Here is a 20,210-nt window from a genome sequence, read left to right as displayed (position 1 = left end):
ACGCTCAGAAATGCAGTGTAACAACATACAAGACTTCGCAATGAATGATAGACATGACAGGGGCAGATTTTCGAGCAATAAAGACTTATTTCCACACAATTCTTTTTAAAATGCTATGTTATGACCTTAAAATACTTTTATTTATAGTGCATGATTTGTAAAGTAATTTATTTTGACATTTGCATCACATGACTAACTCCATATGTATGGCTTTTCTAATGTAGTCGATCGCTCAGCTGGTACAAAATCGGTCTGACACGTGGGTTTGTTGTGTGTGACGTCACCGCGGCGCCATCTTTGAGGTATCGTTACTGACTGACTTGTATTGAAGATATTATAAGAGTAGAGATAACAAATAAATAACTTGCAAAACTGGAGAAGCAAAAGAAAAGTGAGAAAAAGCCTTACCTCGATTAACTCAATAAATATGCTAGGGACCGTTATTTGGAAAAATTGTCATCCTTTCAGATCCATTTGAGCTGACTGAAGTAAGTTGGAGCGCTGACCCCGCATTGCTACCTCCATCCTCATACCTCGACATTGTCAACTATCTTGTTTATGGTATAAGTGCATTAACCAATGAACAATTTAAAAACTATAAATCTCTTGAAGCCCACAGACATTTCACCAATGGCTGGGTACAGGATTTATTTACAGTCCGACCGAAGGACCGCGACAACACAGTAGTAGATGGCTTTTTAATTATTGAATAACCTTTTCGTGCATTTTTTGTTCTTTATTGTATCAATTACACAAACCAAAATGCAGAAACACGATAAAACAGAAACAATGTTCCAATAAAACAAGTCATCATCATGAAACAAACTGTCTGACGTTACTGAAGTAAATCAATGTATGTAGAATTTAATAGTGTATTTTAATATACATTTGGAGATATGTTTGCAACGGTGATGTTGTCGCACCGCTGCAACCCATGCCATTGGATGCCGCGTTACGTCCGCTACATGCTGTACATGTCCTTTCTTCAAAGTGGGCAAGCTAAAAAAATATTTCCCCGTTGTTTAGTTTTGACCCTTTCTGTCATGAGACTTACTATTGCAGCCTATCACACAACAAGAACGGACCATTTTATAATTGAAAAGAAGTTAATAAAAAAAACAACTCTCTAACAACAGAACCCCACAGCACTGATATCCCACAAATGGCGGCTCCGCCCATAATGCACTTCGGTTCTCATGAGTGTGACGTCACCTGACAAAGACCAATTGAGTTATGAGTCCTGTGAAGCACGAGTAAAACAAGATTAAAACAAAGACATGCATTTTTCAACGTCTTCAGTGGTGAAGTAAGTAAATTGTAAAGCTTAAGGATCTAGTTTTTGACGCGATCGACACGGGTTCGAATCCGCCTTTTGACGAGCTCGCTCTTCTCCCTTTTCCCATCACAAATCACATCGGAATCATTTACTTTCAATAAAGAATTAAAAAAATGGAAATAAAGTGCCTAACGAAATGTTTAATAATAATTAAAGCATTTATTGGGTAAGGTTAGGGATTGGTGTAGGGAGACCCATTAAGGCGCCATCCATTTAATAATTTGTATAAATATAATCATTTACACTTTGTTATTATTGCAACCTGTTAATGTACAACAATACTGAGGTGCAAATAAGTCTGTCAAAATAAAGTATAAATTACATGCAATTACTATTTACACATATTGCAAAGATATTACACATATTGCAAAGAATTGAAAAGATATAGCCAGCAACCATATCACCCTGTAGCCCAAGACTGGTTTCCCAGTGAAGCTAAGCAGGGCTGAGCCTGGTCAGTACCTGGATGGGAGAACAACTGGGAAAACTAGGTAGCTGCTGGTAGAGGTGTCAGTGAGGCCAGCAGGGGGTGCTCACCCTGTATTCTGTGTGGGTCCTAACACCCCAGTATAGTGATTGGGACACTATACTGTAACAAACACTGTCCTTCGGATGAGACGTTAAACCAAGGTCCTGACTCTCTGTGGTCATTAAAAATCCCAGGATGTCCTTCGATAAAGAGTAGGGGTGTAACCCTGGCATCCTGGCCAAATTTGCCCATCGGCCCCTGTCCATCATGGCCTCCTTATCATCCCCATATATATATCACTATTATAGCTTTTTTAATATAGTATATCACTATTTTCACTTTGTGTAAATAGCATCTATTGAGATGAGATCAACCTCATTGCATAATAACATTAATTATAAATTAAATGGACACAAAAAAGAGGACAAATTTACGTACCACTCCATTGATGTGATTCAATAGAGGAGCCTAAAAGCATTGGACCTAGCCTACTGAAGCGGTCTAAACACGCAGGTCTGGACATTAACGCTTGTCTGGGACAGGTGGATTTTTTGAAGGGGCAAGTGAAAGAGAATTTTACTTGCCTGACCGGACAAGTAGCCTAGCCTGCAACGGCAATAACAAAAAATAACTAGGGAATCACCGAAACATAATAATGATTCAGCATTATTTTAGTCTAAGTGGCGATTAATAGTGAATAAAAATATAATATGTAATGCACTGACGGTAACAAGGTTGCGCTGTTGAGGCTCGCACTGCCTCTCGAGGAGAAATTAGTCAAAACAAATGAGTGCAGCAGACACAAAGAAATTTTATTAACATACTGCGGTAAAAACAAGTAAAAACAAGTAACAAGTAAACAAGTAAATAAACAAGTCACTTACAGCAGAACCATAGCGCATCTCACAGCAACACTCAAACATTTCCGCGCTCACTATCGCCAAACCAATCAAATCTGTAAAAAAAAAGTTTTTTTTTTAATCAGACCAAACACATTTTTATTTTTAAAAAGGAGTTATGGATACAAAACAATAACTTTTGATAATAGTAGCCTATTGATAAAAAAAAAGTGTTCAAACAAGCAAGGACTGGTGGTTGATGGGACGTGACGTGGAGTTGGTGAAGGTAGACAGGCTTGTCCAGGGACATTTCATTTCTGAACTGACTTTGAAAGTGAAAAACTTTTTACTATCAGTCAGTTTTGTCTAACTCAACCCTGGCATTTGTTTACAGTGAATGACTGGTCATTCATCAAGCTCTTACTATTGAGTAATTGTCATTGAATGCCCAATAAAAAGAAAATAACAAATGGTTTATGAAAAATGTCTTCTCTCTTTGCTTTGCTTTTCCAGTGTGTCAATTGATGCCGACCTTTCCCCTCAGCCAGTGCCTAAAACGAAGAAAAAGAAGAAGAAGTCACAGAGGAAGAGGAGGAGACACAGGTCAGCCGGGCAGCCCACACAACAAATGATCACATGTGCTAACAAAGATCTTTTATTCTGAACAGTCAACAGCACTGAAAAAGACATGCATTTCAGATAGATAGAAATAAATCACGCATTTAATGGTGTCTGATGTCAATATCCAAAAACAGCTTTTAACTTTCACAAGTAGGCTATATTAGAGAACAGGCACGTGCAGAGGGGGGGGGGGGGGGGGGGCTTTGGGTGCTCGAGCCCCTGCCCTTTTTCAAAATGAATCAAAAGTGCCCCTCTCAGACAAATATCAATGATAATATTGTGGTCAATAAAACTAAATAAATGTGATTATTATAACATGATAATGCATACAATAGTAACGAACGGCTCAAAAGTCGGACAATTTCTGTTGAGGCGTTGTCATAACGCGTTGCTATGGGTCGCGTGCGTTTTGATTGACAGCTGATTTTCCTATGTTCGGAAACGGCTCTCGAGCCAAATATGGTCCTTTCAGAGAGTGTGTGGCCTCACGGGAAAAAAGTAAACCAATATTTTTTTTTTCATCCATAATCAGAGGAAATGTGTTGATTTAATTACAAAGCTATATAATAGCTATATATTTTAAAGTATTACACAATTCACCAATGCCCGTTTGTCATGTATAGGCTATACACCAAACAATCGTGATCTGGCAAAGCAAGTTCAAATTCCATTGGGCGATGTGAAGCGGTAATTTTCTGTTCTTATTCATAAATCGGCTGAAAATTACATGGACAGACAAACTAACGTTTGTGGAACAATTTCCTGCGGTTTGGCTCATTTTATAAATTGCATCACTAACAAAATGGATTTTAACAGACAACAAACAAATCCCTGCACAAAACCACAGCAGCAAAAGTCGCATTAATCGTAAGTAGTGTTGTGTTTATGTAGCCTATATTGATACACCGTTTACTATTTCATGAAACTATCAAAGTTAACAAAACCCAAGTGCCACCGGCACCTACAGGCCTATTATGTGAAGTGTGGCGAAATGGTTACATGAAAGGACTTTATTATATTACCATTTTTGAATATTATGCAGCATTATGAAATAAGTCTCTTATGTTCATCAAGCCTGCATTTATTTGATAAAAAACAGCAATATTGCGAAATATATTAAAATAATGGTTTTCTATTTTAAAATAATTTAAAATATAATTTATTCCTGTGATCACAGCTGTATTTTCAGCATCATTGCTCCACTCTTCAGTGTCACATGATCATTCAGAAATCATTCTAATATGAGGATTTAATGTCAATGATGGAAACTGTTATACTCTTTTAAAGATTCTTTGATTAATAAAAAGTTAAAAAGAACACAATGTAATAATATTTCACAATATTAGGCTACTGTTTTTTCAGTATTTTTGATTAAATAAATGCAGGCTTGATGTATATATATATATACATTTTGCCCCTTTTTTACATTTGAGCCCCTGCCCCTGACGAACTCTCTGCACGGCCCTGTTAGAGAACAATAGTGTGTTAGTGTCATAAAGAAGAGCCATTCAACAGAAGAACTGTTCTATCCATTCAGTTTAAAAACTTTTTCTGTCTTCAAAACATACAGTATATCTACAGTTCCTTATCATTTACATATTTTCCTCATTATGCACTGCCATTCATAAGATTTTCTTAGTATCTTATGTTCACCAAGGCTGCATTTACTTTTTTGATCAATAATACAGTAAAACATTAATATTGTGAAATATTATCACATTTTAAAATAACAGTTTTCTATTTTAATATATTTTAAAATATAATTTAATCCTGTGAAGCTGAATGAATTACAAAAAAAAAAAATCTGAAAAAACCCCCCCTTGAATTTTCAGCATCATTATCTTCAGCATCTTCAGTGTCACATGATCCTTCAAAAAATAATTATAATATGCTGATTTGGTGCTCAAGAAACAGGTGTGCTGCTCAATATTTTGTGAAAACTGTATGTTTTTCATGATTCTTTGATGAATATCATTTTTTATTTGCATTTATTTGAAATGTAAGTCTTCTGTAAAATGTCATCTGATCAATTAAATGTGCCTTTTCTGAATAAAAAAATACTGTAAGATAAGGAATTTAATAACTTTACAAATAGGAAGATGCATAAAATGACTTAATATGGAGCACAGATGTAATAATAGTAATACTAACTTATCCACACTTCTTGTGCATCATATTCTAAATTATTTGAAAGTGTATTCAATATGAAAATCTTTGGAACACATTCCAAGTTTTTCATAAATGGGGAAATATTCCTTCAAGTGTTGTATGTGTTTTAACACGTCTATATTTGATCTCCCAGATCTCCCTCCTGCAGTCCATCACCTGTGAGGAAGAAGAAAAAGAAGAGCTCAAAGAAAAGGAAGCGACATAGGTAGGGATCGATTTTCACATCAGGTCATGTTTATAGGTTTGCTTTGAGAGTTTGCTTTTCTGATGTGGTGTGGTTGTTTTGTCACGACTGCTTTTAAAGTCATCTCTTCTCTGCCTCTAGGTCTGCCTCAAGGAAGGGAAGGCACAGGTAAATATATATATATATATATATTTGTTTTATTTTTAAATGTCCTACAATAAAGGGCACAGTGCTTTTTTTTCACACAGTACACATAATACCTGTTGATTATTAAGTGCTTCTATGTTGTTTATGGCTCCCCAGAAGCCATCTCTTATAGCTCAGGAGATTAAATGGAGAGCTCAGTTATGAATTGTTTAAGTATCCACTTTGTCTCAGATGTTTCTCCTAAAATTCCTTAGGAGAGGAAAAAAGGTACAATTATTGACATACAGCAAGAATATTGGGATCTATACTTATAGAAGGCCTATAGATTATTGTGGTCTTTTTCTCAGAATAAAAATCTTTAAAGCAGTCTCCATTTGCTCTCCATCTAATCTCATGGTTGTCTAGAAGAAACAGCAAGGATATTTTCTTTACTATGGGACCTTTTAATTCAAACACGTTCAATCATTTTTCTGTAAATCTTTTTTTTTTTTTTTTTTTTTTTTTTACAGTAGACCGAGTCCCAGACATAAAAGAAAGGAGGAGAAAAAACATAAAAAGAGGTTGGTGATTTCGAAATGTGCCTTAATTATTTAAAACCCATCAGCTTATACTTCAGTTGAAAGTATTCAAACACTGACAGTTTATTGAGTTATATTCAATTTCCCTCTGTGGTTTATCCTTTAGTGTCAAAGGCTTAATGCATTTTACTCTATAAAGCACCTGCATGACCCTTCATGCACAAGAGTCATATTTTCTAGATTAGATTACAGTGTATTGACAGCCGCTCTGTAGTGCACCTCAGTTTCTCTCAGAGAGTGCTGCTATTGGCTGCATTTGTCGTGTTGTCTCTCGAACTGAAGGAGGACTGGTGCAGTCTGAGAGCAGCTCCTCACTGAAGCAGGCGAGCAGCCAGAGAAACAGAAACATGAACCAATTTCACGGCACTAGTCTGCTACACACACAACCAGAGAAGAAGTGCCTCGCTGGGCTTCTGATCCACAAAACCTTCAGGTTCCCAGGTGGCTTTGCTTCATGACCCAGGACTCTAAATTCTTTGTCCTTTGTAACTGAATTGCACTTGAACTGAAACTGTTTACATAAGCTCATCTTTGTCTTTACTTGATTTGTTACATTTTATATTATACTGATGCTGAGGGCAAATCAGGAAATAGTCAGGAATGTTCACAGCAAAAATGTGTTTATTCCATCTTATTGTTATTTAACAATGTGTTTGAAGCATTAAGGCAGTTTTCAACCTGCAAAAATAGTTTTCAAATAAATCAACATGTTACAATATGTCTTTTGTGCATAATTATGTAAACTAAAATTCAAAACTTTGGGGTTGGTTAGTAATTTAAGTCTCTTATGGTCACCAAGACTGCATTAAAAAAAAAAAAAAAAAAAAATACAGTAAAAATATTAATATTGTGAAATATTACAATTTAAAATATTTGTTTCTAATAGAATATATTTTAAAATGTAATTTATTTCTGTATTCCTGTGATGACAAAGCTGAATTTTCAAATATGCTTTTTGTTGCTCAGTTTCTTCTTCTTATTAATGTTGAAAACAGTTGTGCTCTTTTACTTAGGCGGTAAATATATATATATATATATATATATATATATATATATATATATATATATATATATATATATATATATATATATATATATATATATATATATATATATATATATATATAAACTGTCACTTACCCCTGAAACAACTTTACTTTTCACAGGACAGGGACTGTTAAAGTGAATTAATGTTAATGTTTCTCTTATTGAATATAGTCTGTTTTATTCAGAAATATGTCACATTACATTGGGTTATGGCTGCTGTTTCAAGTTGACTTCAATGCATTAAAAGATGTTCCAGGAGGATGTTAAAACTCTAAATATGAAATCAGTCCTCAAAATATAAACGCAGTAATGCCACTACTGTAATACATGTAGGTAGGCTAAATAAAAACATATTCAAAAACAATAAATAGAATGTACTAACTATGAAAGGTAGCCTATTAAACTAAAATGTGTTAATTTATTATAGCTCTGGTGTATTTTGTTGGGCAGCTAAATTCAATTTTGAACTTTAATTGAATTCGCTCAGTAATCTCATGTGAATCTGCACTCAGCTGTCTCCTTTTCAGACTCAATTAACACTGTTTTACATGTGCCACATTAAATTATAACACTTCAGAGACATTCACACAAAAAGCTCTGACTCTTGCTGGGGTGTTATGTCATGTATTTTATTGTCTCATAGCACCGTAATTACTCTTTGCCTTACTGCTTTACTCTATCACTGCCATGATAAGAACAATTAAAATAATGGGAAAGTAATGCAAATTCAAATAGCATAAATGCAGGTGAGAGAATGAATTTCTTCCATGTATGTCTCTATTGGTTATCCTTCAGGTCAAGGAGCCACTCTCATCGCAGACACCGGCGCCGGAAAGCTGAAATTAGGAGTTCTTCCTGCATGGAAAACAGGTATATGTTTGACCTTACAACTGAATAATTGGGAGAAGGCCAATTTAAGTGTTAAATTCAGTGTAACTCCATGGTGGAGTCCAAAACTGAAGACAGCTGACCTTTACATCAAATGATCTAAAAACAAATTAATGTAGGAATAGAATAGAATAGAATAGAATAGAATAGAATAGAATAGAATAGAATAGAATAGAATAGAATAGAATAGAATAGAATAGAATAGAATAGAATAGAATAGTTAAATGTTAAAGAATGAAAGAAGTCCCACATTTGTATGGATTAGATAGCTCTTATTCAGAACGTGTTAAAGATTCGTGTTAAAAAATAAAGTTTTGGCATTTTTGTGAGAAATTTTTGTTGGGGTATTTATGCTGGCCAGTCAGGTTTTTTATCTTATCAGTCAGCATCCAGTGCCACTGTGGCGATGACTGATAAAGGTAGAGGTGACACAGAGGAAACTCTTTTATCTGCCTCTCACAGCTTATGTCCAACATTTGGCATATAGATCAATGGAATCGGGAAAGGGAATGAAATTTGAGATCTCGCCCCCGTGAACAGTTGTGCTTCCTACGAGTGGGTTGTGGGGTGACGGGGTTAAGGTACTGTAGAGATGGAGCGCTGTAGGGAATAGTGATGAAATTAAGTTTCAGGCTTACATCTGTTTTCTTTGATAGTAGGTGTCAGTGAAGATTGCCTGTAAAGCAAATTAAAGTCAGTACTGCTGATTACCCATGTACAGATATTATGACAAATGCTCAAACAAGTTAGGACGTTGGAGTGCATGCTTCCTTATTAGGCAAATGAGTGTAGTTTATGAGATGTAAAATAAGACCATTTTGTACTGGGTCAAAGGCGTATTTTAAAAATACATTTTGAATTAGATGAACACATCAGAGAAATCACAGACAAAGAGTTTTTCATGCATTAAATTGGCCTCAAATACTCTCCCAGGTGTCACCACTCTGATTACTTCATCAGTCCTTCATACAAAAAGCCGCTCTCATTCATTCATTCATTCATTCATCACAGAATTCCTGCCTTTTTTTGAGACCGGAGAAGAGCGAGCTCAGGTTTCAAATTGAAATAATCTTAAGCTGGAGATGATTGGTTTTAAATCCCTAACTGATCTTTCCATTATTTGGAATTTCTTAGGGATATTCAAAGGACGAAATCATTATAGAAGGCGAGCACAGTGAAGCTTTATGTGGTTTCAAGAGCTGAAAAGGCACAGAGATCCCACTCACGCCACATAACAGGAACAATGGCCGTCAGTTCCCAATCCAAAGACCTATTACAAATAATATGTCCTGAGCTGGTATAATTGGCATGCCCTTTGATAGGAAACCATTTTATTCCTCTTTAAGCCTTGCAGATCAGAGGAACTGATCGTCTAAGACACTGAAATAGAAATCTTCTTGTTGCCTATTGTTTAAGTAAATGGACATTAGCTGGATCTCTCTGCCACTGCTATTTCATCACAAATATAATATCGATAGGGACAAAAGCTTTTTTAATGGATTCTTTATACAAAGTGCTTCCATACTGTATTTTTAAATTTTTTGCCACTTTAATTGATGCTTCTCTCAGTGACAGTGACATTTCCGTATGTGAACCTGCCGAGGATTCACTGCCTAAATACTGTAGAAAGGAAAAACTGAAGAATGACTATTATACTTTAGCTGTCTCTTACATTATGGTTTCATTGCTAGTGTTGTAAAGGTGCTGTGAGCACCTTGAAAAGCTAAAATGGTTTAAATTACAGTATTGTAGATTTCTCCTTGAGGTGAAGGGGCCTTTAACAACGTTTTTATGTGCTTTGTGTATGTAGATATGAAGATTGTGAAAAATCTGGTTTCCAAGGTGGTGGCCATTCATCAGCTGTCCATGGAGGCGACGCATGCAGGTCGGCAGTCAAGCTGACCAATAAAATCTCCTCTAAGTGCTGCTGCCACTTTTCTGAAAGCACCGTAAGTGTTTCTGATGGCTACCTTATGCGCTTACAGTTCCGAACTCTTGCTCTGTTTAAGGCACTTGTGAAGCCATTTATTTCTTTTTACTTAACAGATGTCAAGACCAAAAGCTATGTTGTTTTACTCTTATCTGTTAAACTAATGCATTTGAAAGCCAGACAGTGCACATCTTTTCCCCCATGGAGAAATATTTATCATGATTTATGTGACTGTTTGCTTGCTTTTAGTTCTTTTACAATAACTGTACATAGGATTTGGATTGAAATAGCCATAGTTAAGCATAAAGGCATAGCATTTTACAATTCTCACAGATTAAGTTTTTCTACAGTCCTTTTTGTTTTGTAAATTGGCTAATATTGCATTGCCATCTCATTTTTAATATGAACAATAATTATCTTTGTAGCAATGCCTTCGAGTGAGGTTATTTTTGTGGATAGAATTTTTAACCAACATGTGATTTGCATATTACAAACGTGCTTGACACACAATTTAAACTTAAGTTAATTAACTTTTTAATGAGAGTGGTTTTCAAGTGTTTTCCGCTCTCAGTAATTACACTCGTTACAAGTGACATACAACCTACTGTTGCACTCTAAATGCATCCACTCCAACCAGAAATATCAAACATCATTCAATAAATAAAAAAGTTCACTATCACTAAAGAACATGGTCCTGGGGAACCAGAGAATGCCTAGTCTGTCATAAAATTTAAAAATATTTTAATAAAGTTAATAATTTACATATTAAGGTGGTCCACAAAAATGAAAGTTTTAATTTCAACCATGATACCCTCTCAGTTTGTTACTTAGCCCTATTGGAATTATGCTGCAAAATATTGGTTTAATTGACTAACATTTAGAGGTTGCTCAGTGCTCTCGAGTTTTGTCTATTTCTGTTGTTCACCTCCAGTTCCCGGAAGGTAAAGAAGAAAGTTAAAGACATCAGATAAGTAGTCAGCAAATGCAATATGTATTAGAAAACAACACATTAAAGTAATTTACTGCTGGAGAATGAAGATGGAGCAAGTAGAACATTTTTAATAAAATGCAAAAATAGTCAAAAATTCAGTGTCTCCGTTTGACTGTCTAATCTACGGTATACTAGATTAATAGTATACCGTTAGTGTTTTTCAATATATGTTCTATAGAACTAATCTGGCAAGTTTTTATGACAGCCACCATTTAAATGTTTATATTTCAAAAAACCAATTGAAGTAGAAATATGATATTGTAATTGTAAAGTTAATATTATAACTTTATTATTATAAAAAAAAACTATAATGGAATGAGAAACCAGATTTTTCACAATCTTCATGAAATTATAATTATGGAACTTTGCTGCCGTACCATGGGTGCAGCAGGCACAATGATATTACGCAGCGCCTGAAAATAGGCTAACTTCTGTCAACATAACCAACGTGACAACCTGCTTGCACAGAGAGCGTGCTGGGGACTATTTACAGTCGCTGCGTAATATCATTGCGCCTGTTGCACCCATGATACGGCACCAAAGTTCCTGGATTATTACGCAGGAATGAGAGTATAGTTCCTAGCCATATCTGTCTAGAAAATCAAAACTTTTCATTTTCCGTCGGTCTTAGAACACGACGTAACAGACAGAGTTATGGCACGCACAGATATGAGAATGGTATGTATTGACTTATCTAACTCTGGGGGATATAGTGAATAAGCTAAAGTCCCAAAAAGTCGGCATGTTCCTTTAAGTGTTTGTATAGAAATCAGTAAATTTTTACTTTCAATATTATAGTAGGCTAATGTAGACCCCCATAGTTTACAGCATTAGTTAAGAGATTTGTTTTCCTTGAGAAAATTTGCCATGTATTATACCTTATTTATATCCAATATATATATATATATATATATATATATATATATATATATATATATATATATATATATATATATATATATATATATATATATATATCTCCGATATTGAATCAAATCTAAATCGAATCGAATTGCAAGCTTGTGAATCGAAATCGATTCGAATTTTGAAATTTGTGTCAAAACCCAGCCCTACTAACCAGTCACATCACAATTAAAATATCGCATCAATACTGAACAATGATTTGTAAACCTTTTATGAGGTTTTCTGGTACTTTTCACTGAATTTTCACTAATTATATATGCAATAAAATGTCTGACAGGAAGTGAAGTGAATGTATAAACAAGATAATTAGTAAATAAGTAAAATAAATAGAATAATCCATCACACCATGCCCTGTATGAAGTCCTGGATTCTTGATATTATTGGACGACCAACAGAAATCGTACATGTGAACCATAATTTATCTTAAGCAACCTCTGAACTCCATTCAAATTCAATCAAACTTAGCTGGAGTCATTGTTATATGAAGGGTAAAATAACTAAGGGGTACCATGCAAAGTTTTAATCATTTCATTTTTTTTACATTGTTGGACTACACTATTACATATACATATACTGTATACTATATACTGCATCATTCATTTTCTAACAGTTATTTTCTGAAGGTTTATAAATAAACTCCTGCAACATAGTTTTTAATCCTTTGAGGATACAGAGAAAAAATAATGCCTCGTGTGGCAGATAAATCACTTTCCCCTTACGTAGTCAGTAAAGTTACATGAATTACACTTTCTAAACTTTAATCATTGCTAATATTTGTCTTGAGCCATTGGGTTCAAAGATTGTCCATAGTGTGAAGAAAATATTCCTTCCACTGATTTTTTTTTGGTTATTTCATTCCTAAACTATAGAAGTTGTCATAAACATCTTTGTACGAAAGTCTCCCTTTTCGAGAAAACAACCACCGGGCTATATCAGATTTTTGCAAATTCCACCCTAAACCAGAGTTTGATTGCTTTTTGTGCCATTGTAGCAAACAAGAATCGTATTGAAACTTAGCAGCTTCTTTCCATTTTCTATAAAGGATATAGATTCTATTTAGGATGTGGAGTCTATTTAAATTTACTCCATCAGTCCCTCAATAGAAAATGAGATCTAATTTAAGACCTACAGGTGAACAACAAAGGTAAAGAAAAAGGCTCATGCCGGTGTGTGGCAGAGTGGAGTTGGATTTAAAGAAGAGAGGGTTATTGTCTTTTTCTTGCACTTTACCAGTCTAATGATGCACTTATGTCACCCGCTCTTCCCTTTTTCTTACACCTTACCTACTTAAGGAGGAAGTCTTGATTGGTAAGTCGATGCTATCCGCAGATTTAGGGACTTTCTGTAGGCCGCTGGTGGACTGTAAAATCTCTTCCGACAGGGGACTAAAGCAGAAACATGTTCTTTTTGTTTTTCTCAAGGATTTTAAATAGTTAGTGATGGAGATATTTCTTTTGTCTGCAACCCTTTTCATATGATTATATACATATATACTTTTTTTTTTTTAACTTAAGCCCATTCTGTGATGTCTGTTTAATGTTCTTTAAAGGAAAGCAACTTTCAAATTGGGGATTTTTGTTTCCTTTTACTCTCTCTTTCTTCTGACTTAAAAGTAGCTGGAAGTTTATTCATGTAGGTTCTTTTCTCTCTTTTTTGATCTGGATGTTTCTTTAATTTGCCTTTTTCATTAGCATTGGTTCATTGTTTACCTTCTCTCTTCGGTCTCTTTTTTCATTCTTTTCTTTTGTAAGAGTTCTTGCTTTGTTCTTCTCCTATCTTTTCAAATTTCTCGCATGTGACAGATTTGCATGGCGGTTTTTAATCTTTTAGTTTCTGTCCCAAAAAAAAAAAAAACTTGATTAATTTCCTCTCTGTGCTCTGTAGGGACATATGTGCCTTTTAAAAGAGTACTCAGACTGCATCATGCAGGTAGCAGATTAATAATATGGCCTCGATTTTCTTTAGAAAAACAACAACTTTGCTTTGTCTGCTTGCAGGTCTCACCATCACGTCATGGGGTTGAGGGTTTAAACAAAATGATGATCGTCCAGGACTCAATATCCAATAAGGGCAAAGGTCAGGCAGATTACGATTCGGGAAATGACACGTCCTCTCCACCGTCAAGTAAAACGGGCATCACAAGGTCAAAAAATCCTTGTCAGGATTTAACATGTCCTGAGAAGCTTAGACTAGCCGATGGGGACAATGCCTCGGATTCAGGCAACTCACTAACCAGCTATGACTCTCTGGGTAAACCAGTACTCAGAGAAAATACTCTACACAGCTCTGTCTTCAACAAGCTTAAAGGGTGAGGCTGTTTTGAATGCATTTTACGTCAACTTTACATCTGTTTGAATTGTGTTTTGATGGTGTACATCAAATGTATCAATAAAGCCCTATTTGCACGGGATTAGTATTATCTGGGGAGCTCGTGTGATTTAGAAATTACCTCCCCACATCTGAATTTCGCGTGGCGCATTCGCACGTAAGCAAAGCCAATGATTTATCAACCGGATGTGATGTCAAGACTTGTAAATGTTTTTCGTTGTAGATATAGCTGCATGATATATCATAAACAACAGTTCCTTACCGCGTGCTGCTATATTGTTGCGATAGTCGGTGTTACACCGGTTACATCACTTTCCCACGTCGTTTAGATTTTTTATAGTAATAAAAATCATTTAGTTCAGTTAGAGAACAGACGTTACAATTCAAATCTGAACTGAGCACAGACCAGCAGCAGGAATTAAATGAATGCAGCCTCCATTCTTCGCAAAATATAGATAAAATGCGCACAAGAAACAAAAACTTTGCAAAAATTATATACAAGCCTCCAAATCCTGGCCAAATCACAGAGATGCCAATTCGCACGGGACTAATGTTATCACAGGACCTCTATGTTTGATGAAATATGGTTGGTAATTTTCGGGATAATTTTTATGGCCGATTCGCACAGGATTAAGATCACAGACAACCTCCGCAATTATAACAAATTACTAGAGGTCACCAGGTAATACTAATCCCGTGCGAATAGGGCTTAACATGCCATTAAACCATGACATGCACATTAACAATATCTTTCCAGTGTAAAGGCTCATTCACTGCTTGTCTGTCACTTTAAATGCTCAAGCTCGTTAAAGCAGGATGGATTCTGATTGGCTGTTAATGTTTTTATCGTTCATCAGCTGGATGAAATCGTTCTGAAAGTGATTCCAACACCATAGTTTTGTGCCGTTATCGATATAGCAGTGGTGTGAACTCTGCTATTCTATAATCTTGAGAAAGATTTTTAGAACTATATTTTTATCATTATCTTTATAATTACCGTCCTTGGTGTGAACGGGCCTTAAGAATTTTCACTTTTAATATTTGACCACTGATGAGTAACTTTTCAAATATAATAAAATAAAATCAGACCAAAACAACAGTTATATAGAGCAGAGCTATATAAGTATCAATATACTATTGTAGTTTGTATTAATAGTTTGAGTAATATTGTTGTTTTTAATATGTTTGTACAGTTAACTATAATAACCCTGGTAAAAAGTGTAGACTCTCTCTGCAAAGATCCAGATCTCCTGTCTCTTACATTGTGATGTAGTAAAGTAAAGGTCTAAAATTATCTCCCTCTTGTTATTGCAGTGAAGAAACAGGCAGGTACGCTGATTTGAAGAAGACACAGCCTCTGGGTCTCGTCACCGATAGGAATCGGAGTCTGTCTTATGATAGATATCAGGATCGAACGAGGTCCCGCAGCAGAAGCATATCATCCCAAAGCCGATACTCAGGGCGCTATTCCAGAAGCCGATCCCTGTCCTCAGGGAGGAGGTGGGTCACACAGCTGCTATTTATTATAGGAACTCTTATTTTAAGATTTCGATTTAGTTATAAACTCATATGTTTGTATCTGACAATATCATCTCTCTCCCTCGGCTCATTTACAGATCATATTCTCGTTCGTCCAGATATTCGCTGGATTCACGGAGAGACAGTCTGTCTAGTGGGAGCAGTTGCCGCAGTCTAAATTACTCACGGTGCACACCAGACAGGTGATTTTTATCTGAAAGACTGTGCAATTTTATCTAAAATAATTGTTTGCCAATGAATGTGGCATTGCTGAACTCGAAAATCCTTGCATGTCTTTTTATGTGTGGATGAAAAGGTTTCGAGAGCGGAAAAGAGACTGCAGTTCCTGCAAGAGTAGAAAGCACAGCAGGAGAAGACCCTGTTCCCCAATGAGAAAGAGAAGAAGAGATTCCCCCAGCCACCTGGAAGCCCGTAGAATTACAAGGTCTGTTCTTAGAGAACTACTAGTCTTACAACAACTGTATGAATCACAAGCGGCAACAACTCCGCTGAGCTTTCTTTGGGGATCAGTTAACCAGACAGAGTCTACATACTTTTCCCACATCTTTCTGCACTGATTCTGGGGGGAAATCTCTAGAAATCTACAGAACGAATTACAACTGAGCTGACAGCACACACTAATTGGTAGCTGAAGGCATTATCAAATTAGCAAAAAATATTTAACACATTAACAAGCAAGTCGCGGGATTGTCATTGTTCCAATTCTGTGTAAAAATGCAGAGATTTCTGCTGGCATCCTCGTGAGAAATAGAAACAGACATACAATCTTCAAATTAATGTTGATGACTGTTTAGGAGAAACAATTGTACAATATATATACACTGCCCGGCCATTAAAAAAGTTGCTGTTTGGATTTTAATAGGCACATGCTTAAGAGTCTACGATTGGATCATTATTGCATTTCTAGCATGGTATTTATTTGGCAACAGTTCTTCTAACCCTAATAGATGGAGTGTATAGCTTTTAATTTCTTAAACAACCATGTAGGAAGACACGGCATGGCCATATTCCAGGATAACAATGTCAAGATTCATCAGCTCAAACTGTGAAAGAATGGTTGTGAGGGAGCATGAACACACACTTGAATTGTCACCTCAGAGTCCAGACCTTAAATTCACTGAAAGTGTTTTGGGATGTGCTGGAGGAGACTTTACAGAGTGCTGGACTCTTGGATTGTCAATACACGATCTTGACCAAAAATTGATGCACCTCTTGGTGGAAATAAACGCCGTCAAGAGGTGCATACATTTTTGGTCAAGATCTTGTCCATACAGCGACTTTTTTTGGCCGGGCAGTGTATATATTTATAGTAAAGGCATTTATAATGTTACAAAAGTGTATATAAATTAAAAGTGAGCAGCAAATCATCATATTAGAATAATTTCTGAAGGATCACGTGACACTGAAGACTGGAGTAGTGATGCTGAAAATTCAGTTTTGCCATCACAGGAATAAATTATATTTTAAAATACATTAAAATAGAGAACACTTATTTGAAATTGTAATAATGTTTCACAATATTACTCTTTTGACACTAGTTTTGATCAAATAAATGCAGCCTTGGTGAGCATAAACAAACTTTTGAACTGTAATGTACATATAGAGATTTCTCATTTAAAATAGTTATTGAGTAAGTGTTTGTTTGTATTCTCTTTCTGCATGCCTTCCTGTCCTGCACAGTGCCAGAAAGAGGCCCATCCCTTACTACCGTCCCAGCCCCTCTGTCAGCAGCCGGTCCTCCAGCCTCCTGTCCTGGCGCCTGTTTTCTCTCGGCCGCAGTCGTTCACGGAGTCCCAGCCGCAGTCACACTTATTCTTCATACAGGAGCTACAGTCGCAGCTCATCGTGGAACTCTATATATAGCAGACGCAGTCGCAGTCGGAGCAGAAGCTATGACTCAATGGTGAGCTACAGCAGAGCCCGCCGCTAATTTACGCATGAACCAGATGTGGTGAGTTACAGCACAAGCCCAGGACCGCATCTTATTGTAACTGGAAATGAAATGGAGCTGCACTGAGAACATGCTGTGCTTGGATGTGGAACACCAGGCAGTGACAGGATCATCTGTTCACTGTCAGATAAGACTGAAGCTTTCCATATTGTTGTGTACTAAACTGTGTGCTTTCATCCATCCCGCTCAAAGGAAAAGAAATACTTGTCTATCAATCACAAAGCCTACTGTTGTAGGAAGGGCCTGACTGGAGGTTTCACTATGTGCACTGCAATATGTGAGTTTCTGCTTTACCTTGTTTTGCTCATAGGTGCGAGGATATTGTTGTTCATTTATCAAAACAGCCGCAGTAGATAAAAGGAAGTGTCTTCATGTGCAGGGTCACTCACGAGACGCTCATAACCTTGACTGTAAAAGCCGATGTTTGAATCTATTGTATTTTTGTAGTGTTTACTTTTTTTTATAGGAGATGTCAAAAGCGCTTGAGGAGAAAGATTTATTGCTTCCATAACAGCTTTTACTGAGAGAAGCCGCTTCTGTGTTGCACACACCTTCACTTTGAAAAATGTGCCATCCGAATTGGCCCCACCGGCAAGCGCACACCCCGTCAGCCCAAATGCCAGCTTTATTTATCTTCTGTTGAACTGGAAAACAATTCAAATGTCATTGGCTGTGATGGAGATGATGATAATGGTGGTGGACAATCAAAATGCAGCGGATGTGCTCCAATGGTAGGAACCGTTTTGCAAGGTCCAGCTGTCCATACTGTGTTACCAAATTTGTTATACTATACATTGATCTTGCAGACCTCGAGAGATGGAATGAAGATATTTTTTATCCATCAAATTCAAGGCTACTTCTGAGTGAACGAAGAAAAGGTACACTTTTTTCTGCTCTACTCACTCGAAAATTAAAGCACTCATATGCATATTATTTAAGTGAGTCGTATTAAATGGTATAATATTTTTTATTATTTATTCTTTTAATGCCTAGACATTTCTATTTGTACCTGTGATTTATTTCTGTGCGGTATGCAAATAGTGCGTTACATATATTTATTGCTCAGATCACTTGAATTATTTATATTCATATGGAAAACATTTTTGTTGATATCATTCATTTTTGACTGTTTTGATATTTTCTATTCGTCTAAAACCCCACAGTTTAAACATTCAATCCTGTGTTAATTAAATCACACACTCATACATACAGTAAATGACGATGATATTTATAAGTACAAATGTTTTATAAAGCATATTTATTGGTTGCACATCAGTGCAACAGCAGAGAAACTATTACAGACTGGGAGAAATGACGATGGCTGTCATAAGACATCAGTCAGAGCAAGGATTTTTTTGAAAGGATCAAAGGTATTTGGTGTGTGAAATGGCTTGATGAAACAGCGTATAAAAATCATCGCCTTCATCAGAACAGATAATGGCAGTTTCTTTGTTTCTGTGTCATAAAGTCTATTGGAGTGCTTGTTAAACGAAGGCATGGTGATCTCTATGCACTGTACATTATTAGCTGTCTGACTGTTGTGAATTCTGACACTTGTACAGATAATTAGCTGTAGATGAAGGGGGGGGGGTGCTTGAAGTGTATCAAATGTTTTATCTTCTTGAATTCATCTTGTTCTCTCGTCTCAAACCGTAAAATGAGTTTAGTAAATGATTATGTAAATCTGTTGTGTAAATATGCAAACGTTTAGTGCGGCAATATTAGGCATGGGCTTTATTTATTGAGATGGAGTAGTGGTACTGACTGTTTACAAGTCTGGCTTTCTAATTTACATAATTTGCATTCCTTCTAAAAGAAATATGCTGAAATGTTGCCATGAATACAAACCTTTTTTACAAAATCAAAGTCGAAAGAGCCAACCATTGGCTTCAGTAACTGCAAAACACGATTGCAACATCCTGTAATACCAAGGATTAATTTATTTTTGCACAGAATGAGCCGTAAAGATATACAGCAAATGTGTATTTGTTGTAGCACAACGTAAAAAAAGCTCAGTGCAGGGCATCAGGCTTAAAGATTTTCAACGTTCCTCATATTACCCTCTTCTACAATGTATATACAGTGTTGTCTGTGTGCACAATGTCTCCCTTGCTCTTTAAATGAATGTCTAGTTCTCTGTGGTCTGATTCTGTAATGATATTCAAAGAGTTCTAAATAAATTATTCATCTAATTAATTCACCCGATATTTTGCTTCTTTAAAATCGCACTCTCTTTATTCACACAAAAATTACTGAGTTCATTATTTGT

The 20,210-nt window shown here is 36.0% G+C and overlaps 1 protein-coding gene across 1 annotated transcript in view; it reads left to right on the top strand.

Annotated features, from left to right (window-relative positions):
- The window catches only part of srrm4 (serine/arginine repetitive matrix 4), a 69,897-nt gene extending 49,762 nt beyond the window's left edge, over positions 1–20,135 (top strand). Inside the window, exons 3-13 of the mRNA XM_079815821.1 lie at positions 3,158–3,247; positions 5,568–5,639; positions 5,760–5,786; positions 6,275–6,325; positions 8,186–8,260; positions 10,089–10,227; positions 14,121–14,431; positions 15,766–15,951; positions 16,068–16,172; positions 16,286–16,414; positions 17,671–20,135. Of these exons, the coding sequence (XP_079671947.1) occupies positions 3,158–3,247; positions 5,568–5,639; positions 5,760–5,786; positions 6,275–6,325; positions 8,186–8,260; positions 10,089–10,227; positions 14,121–14,431; positions 15,766–15,951; positions 16,068–16,172; positions 16,286–16,414; positions 17,671–17,920 (1,435 nt within the window). The 3' untranslated portion in view covers positions 17,921–20,135. The remainder of the gene's footprint in view (positions 1–3,157; positions 3,248–5,567; positions 5,640–5,759; positions 5,787–6,274; positions 6,326–8,185; positions 8,261–10,088; positions 10,228–14,120; positions 14,432–15,765; positions 15,952–16,067; positions 16,173–16,285; positions 16,415–17,670) is intronic.
- The last annotated feature ends 75 nt before the right edge of the window (positions 20,136–20,210 follow it).

This window comes from Gobio gobio (assembly GCF_949357685.1).
Source record: "Gobio gobio genome assembly, chromosome: 4".
NCBI lineage: Eukaryota > Metazoa > Chordata > Actinopteri > Cypriniformes > Gobionidae > Gobio > Gobio gobio.
Note: the sequence above shows the minus strand (reverse complement) of the source record. Positions and strands in the feature narration are given on the sequence as shown.